Genomic DNA, 5,847 nt, shown 5'->3' on the forward strand with positions numbered 1-5,847 from the left:
TTTTTAATATCTAATATTTTTACATGCTGCTAGTGAGAGAACCTGTTGTTAAAATATTTGAATCCCACCACTGGATATCATCATACTATAAGCTCTAAATTCCTGAACGTGAATGCATCTGTGTGATCTGAGTGTATGTAAATTTTGTATTGGAAAGGTCTGTTACAAACCTTTCTCAAAAAGTGATTCATTTTGCAGTGGCATCACACTACCTATGAAATGACATACAATGTCCAAATGTAATTCTTATACATGCTGTTCCAATGCAATTTTATATCAGTTTCAACTGTTGTGTGATTTGCTGATTTACATATTAAAATTGGCCCCTAGTAGCTCAGTGGTAAGTCTCTGGTCTTGTACACTAAAACTGTTTCAAGCCTGTGATGGGCACAGCACAGATAACCTATTATGTAGCTTTGTGCTTAACTAAAAACAAACATGTTAAAATCATTTTAATATAACATACTCAACCCTGTATATTTATGACTATTGTAGCAGTATACTAACATTTTTTCTTTTTGTATTTGAGTACTTACAATATGGTAGTAATGAATATAAACCCTTTAACCTGAGTGCTTTTGAAAGGTCTACCTTTCGAAAGTGCTCGAGTTATAGGGTTTTTATTCATTTCTTGCAAGACTTTTTGAACCTACGTGTTTTTCTAACATCATGAATGCAATATGGTAGTGATGGTTGAATACTAATCATTGTCATCTAAGCCTAATTGCTTATAGTTCCTAAGTTTATTGTTGTTATTATTTTCATCCCTAATTAACACTTAATTTATATTTGCTTGTAGTTAGTAATCTGCTAGTGTCTTCCTGAGAAGGACTGTTTATGGTGAAAAAACTTGTATTCACACATTTTTGTTTTTGCTGTTAGAATAGCAAGTGTGCTATCTATCCACTTGTTCAGACTAACATCATCCAGTTTGACTTGTCTAATTACTTGGATTTTTTTAACAGAGGTAACCAGTTTTACTGACTTCTGTCTTAGATTGAATGTGTGTGTTACCAGTTCTTTTATCTGTATTTTTTTCTTTGTGTGTTACACGTAGTCCATGATTTTAGTTATTCAAAAATGCAATCCTCCCCATACAAAACTGCCATCACATCAGAAGTGATTATATAGTCTACTAACCATGGCAATAGTGGTTTTTACTTGTTTGTATTGTATTTTTTCCTTTAAAAAGAAATGTCAAGAATCTTTAGAAATATTTTTGGGAAAAATGTTCAGCAAAGTATTAGAAATTTTTTAAAATGTTGACTGTAGATATTTGTTTGTATTGTATGGTCCACATCAGCTTCAGGTCGTTTGAATTTGTCAAGGCCATTGAAACAGTTTTAGTCCTCTTCTTAGTTTAGTCATAGGGCTTTCTGTTAGTATATTTACTGGTTTCTTCTTCATGTAGTTCTCTCTTATTATTGAAAATACTCAATATCATAATCTTTCTTGCCTTGTGGTAGTTTGTCATATTTCTTAAACTGTTCCCTGTTAACAAGTTTATGAAGTTGCTTTTCTCTGATATAAATGTTTGCTGATTTTTTACACAGATGTATTTTCAAAATAGGTGTGATGGAGATGTTGCAAGTATTTGATTAAGTCGAAATATTTCCTAAAAAATGTTATAACACTAACCTGAATGAAAATTTTATAGATGGCAGTTGTTAGCCTTTATAAGTGTATGTGTGATTATGATAGGATTTTCTATGAAAAATTATAGAAAACCCTTAAATTAAAAAAGAGTGGTATATTTTTTGTGGGCATGTAGTTCTTCTGTAAAAGAAAATGACTGACTATTATCTTCTAGAATTCCTTTTTCTGAGTAATTTTCCATGATACACATGAGTCCTTAGATAAGTATAATCATTTTAATGTCCCAAGATATACCATATAATACTGTGTTACGTGGCCTATTCTCTCAATCATAATATAACAGATGAGATATATCTCTGTCCCCCAGTGGGTCAGTGGGAAGTCACACAATTACTAGTGCTAAAATCTGGGGCTCAATTTCACATGGTGAACATAGCAAAGATAGCTCATTTTGTAGCTTTTAGCTTGTATATTCAAACTTTTTTGTATAGTTCCAAAAGGCTTTGCTTCCCCTGATCCAGAGTATCATCATTTAAAAGTTTCCTTCCTTTTGCAGAAACTAGTTTTTTCCAGTAACCAAAATACAGCAGTGGAGAGAATGGTTTCTATTTGTAGTAGAAGTATTTATAAATTTCTTTCTTTTGCAGACACTGTATTTTTCCAGTGATCAGCATATAACAGTAGGGAGCATTGCTTTATTAATATTATAATTATAATTTTTTTCCTTTGCAGACTACAGTTTTCCAGTGACTAGCTTACTGCTGTTGAGAGGAATATGAAAAATGTTTAATTGTATAGTAGTGGAGTGGAGTATTTTTTTCCTGATTCCCTTATTCTTATCCTTTATTTTTAGATTGCAAATCTCCTGTTCAAATTTCACCTTTGAGTGTCGATTTTTTCGTATTGAGCTTTTCCTTATACAAGGATGGATTAACTGTCCTACTAGTGGAGATCTTGGATTTTTACATGTATCAGTTGATTAGTGTGTTAGAAATACTTGTCTTGAAGTCTTATCTCTGGGCAGTAATCATGCCAAAAGGAAATACTAGGTTTTAGCAGAAAGTGGTTAGCAAAAATATTCTAATGTTTATCTTGTAACAAAATGGTATAGGAAGTTGGTTATTGTTTCACTTGTAACAGCACTTTGCGTAGTTGAATTCCTAGCCATTTTTCAACATGCAGTGGGCACTTAAATGTCATGAAAAATCTATCATACTGGTTCTTATCTTAGAGTAGATGTGTTTTGATAGCCATTTTTCAACATGCAGTGGGCACTTAAATGTCATGAAAAATCTATCATACTGGTTCTTATCTTAGAGTAGATGTGTTTTGATACAATGGTATTAGTGACTAAAAATAAACCATCTGCATCAAATAAGATAAGTAAGAAACTTTTTCTGCTGAGCAGGTTTACCCATGTGATGATGTTACTACTATATATTATATAAGCAAATAAGATAATATTTACATCAAGAAGGAAGGACTATGTTACAAACAGCAAGACCAAGCCTCTGATGAAATAAAACATTTGTAAAGCAAACAAGCCTGTAACAAAAATGCCACACAACAGAAAAAAAAATTTCACCAGGACATAGTCTATAATATGAGGTGTAAGATGTGTCCTCGTTTTTGGTAGTTACTGCAGAAATCGGACCCACATAGTGGTGGTGATACACCATCTACCAGTCTTAACCTCTGTTTACAAAGCCTCATATGTAAAGAAAAATAATAGAAGAGTAAAATAAGAAACAATATAAGAGAATAAGATGTAGGTGTTCAAGCTTACAACATCCCACATCATTCTTCACTGCCAGCAGAAAGTTGTGGGAAGATTACTGCTCTTAGAAGAAAAGAAGTGAAAAATAAATAAGAAAAAGTCCTACTATTTGGTGGTGAGTAAGAAAATCTGTCTTCTGAAGTAGGCATTCCAACCTCCATTATGGTAGTAAAAGCTCAAATTAATAAGGTAATATTAGTAGCACAGCAGAAAAATTATACTAGATTGAATTCCCTTCTAAGCTTTTGGCTGAAAAGGAATTGTGTCTAAGATTAAGTTGTTGATTTTTATCCAATGGCAATGCACCTGTACTTGTTATTTGTTTTTCACCTTTAAGACAAGACTTAATTTCTTTTTACTTTTTAACACATACAACACTTCTTTCTTTTTCAACTTTTCATGAACTTTCATATCTAGTACCTGATATATATTAGTAGTTTTCAAGATAGTCGATAGAGAGACATCATACACATTATCAAGATTATTATATTACGTTTATATTAATTGGAATTGTCTCATTAGCAAAACAATTATTTTTTCACATCATGCAAAGTATCAGAGCAATTCTTTCTTCGTAGTAAACTGCATCAAGTAAATTTTCATTTGAGTGTATGTAGAGATGTATTCAAACTGTATTAGTTGTGATGGTTTGTATCATTTGTACATCAAGTAAATCATTTGGTATGCATACTATCTAGGTCAGCAAGATAATTAATTTTATACTCAAATTCAGATTAAGTTATTGTTTGTTTTTGCTTAGATCAGTAAGATAGTATTTTTTTTTGTGTAATGATTATCATAATTGCTTATTATACTACTTGTCAAGATAATTGGTTTAAATTACTGTGTTCAAACAGCATGTTGAAATGCTTTCATGTTGTTTTTTATCTGAAAAATGATTAAAACTTGAAGGAATTGTTCAATATGTAGTAACTTCAGTGTGTATCATATGAAATAACATGTTTTTCTTCTTGTCCTAACATAAAAAGCACATGATGATTTAAATTATATTTTTCAGTAAAGTTTGAAACTAAATTGTTTTTACCTGAATATATTTTTAAAAGAATGGTAAAAACTTCAGTAACTATACAGTATGTGTGGCATATTAAATAACAAAAACATTACTTGTGAAAAATTGTGTTTGGGCCTAACTTACGTTAGGTACATTGATTAAAGTGAAATCCTTTTCATTAAAGTAAGCTTTGAAACCATACTTCTTTTTACTTAAATGTATTTATGTGAATGGTGAAAATTTGGAGGAATTGTGCACTACACAAGCACTGCAATGGCTACCATATGAAATGAAATACTATTTGTAAAAATTGCATGTTTAGACCTGATGTAAAAGGTACACTGTATAATTTAAATCATGTCATTTTAAGTAAAATTAACTGAAACCAAACTGCTTTATGTAAAATGTTATAGTAAGGTTATGGAGACATACAAACATATTCCACTTGGATGTGTTTGTTGTATTGAATCACTCTAGTTTGAAGAGATTTCTTTTAGATGTGCAAATTAAGTATAAAAAAATCATAAACATTTGTGTAGGAAATTAGTTGTTTACAACATAATATTAGTTGAAGGGAAGATACTATCTGCAAGAGTGTGGTGGTGTACTTATTGAATTAAGAAAGAATTTCAGAACAGATGATATCTGGGAATTGTGTGACAAGTACATTGAAATTCAAGGGGTATTTTAGCAGTGTTTTTCAGCATTAAAAAATTACTTAAATTATGTTGTACGAGCTTTGTATTAAATGATTCCTAATCTTTTTTTTTTTTAGCTTTTCATGCTGTTTACTTGGAGACTTTCTCAGTACAAGACTTATTGCAGAAACTGAAAGACGTTTTCAGGCTTCAGAAGGAGACTGTGAACGGAATCTATATGATGGGTCCTTCAGGAATTCATTTTCATATCACAGATATGGTAAGGAAAAGAAGGAGCAGATTCATTCAGATTTTATAATTTTGGTCATTTACATGTAGAGACAGACAGTGTTTTAGAGAAAAAAAATATATTTTAAACTTTTTTATTACCAACACACATACAGAATGTACCAACAGTTTCTAAAATGGTACTACTCCTCTTTTTTTATGCCACAATTAGTTTTTAAATATACTACAAATAAGGAGAGTGGCACTAATCTTGCATCAGAATGCAAGTTTTTCTGAAGTTATAAAAACTGAGAAAATATCAACTGAAACCAAACTTTTTCAGAAAATGTGCAGTATGTGATATATGATTGGGAGAAAGAATAATTTCAAATTAGTAACTTACAGGAATGAAAAATCATTTCACACACAAACAGTGTACCCCAACATATTTTGTGTCTTACTTCCACTGGTATCTCAAAAACCAGGCTCATTACATAATGACCCACCTTATGATTTGTGCTCTGGTGTTGGATGTTTGTTTTGTGGCTTTAGTTCTTTGTTTTTTCTATATATATATATATATATATATATATATA

General features: G+C 30.9%; 2 protein-coding genes across 2 annotated transcripts in view; both read left to right on the plus strand.

The window, feature by feature from the left end:
- Positions 1-5,847, plus strand: part of LOC106464685 (alpha-globin transcription factor CP2-like) — a 38,815-nt gene that overhangs the window by 29,631 nt on the left and 3,337 nt on the right. The window contains exon 12 of the mRNA XM_022392453.1: positions 5,161-5,303. The gene's annotated coding sequence lies outside the window, so the exon portion shown is untranslated. The remainder of the gene's footprint in view (positions 1-5,160; positions 5,304-5,847) is intronic.
- LOC111087089 (transcription factor CP2-like) overlaps positions 1-5,847 on the plus strand; it is a 19,868-nt gene that overhangs the window by 12,797 nt on the left and 1,224 nt on the right. The window contains exon 4 of the mRNA XM_022392454.1: positions 5,161-5,303. Coding sequence (XP_022248162.1) covers positions 5,161-5,303 — 143 coding nt within the window. The remainder of the gene's footprint in view (positions 1-5,160; positions 5,304-5,847) is intronic.

Source organism: Limulus polyphemus, unplaced genomic scaffold (genome assembly GCF_000517525.1).
Source record: "Limulus polyphemus unplaced genomic scaffold, Limulus_polyphemus-2.1.2 Scaffold1718, whole genome shotgun sequence".
In the NCBI taxonomy this organism is placed as follows: Eukaryota; Metazoa; Arthropoda; class Merostomata; order Xiphosura; family Limulidae; genus Limulus; species Limulus polyphemus.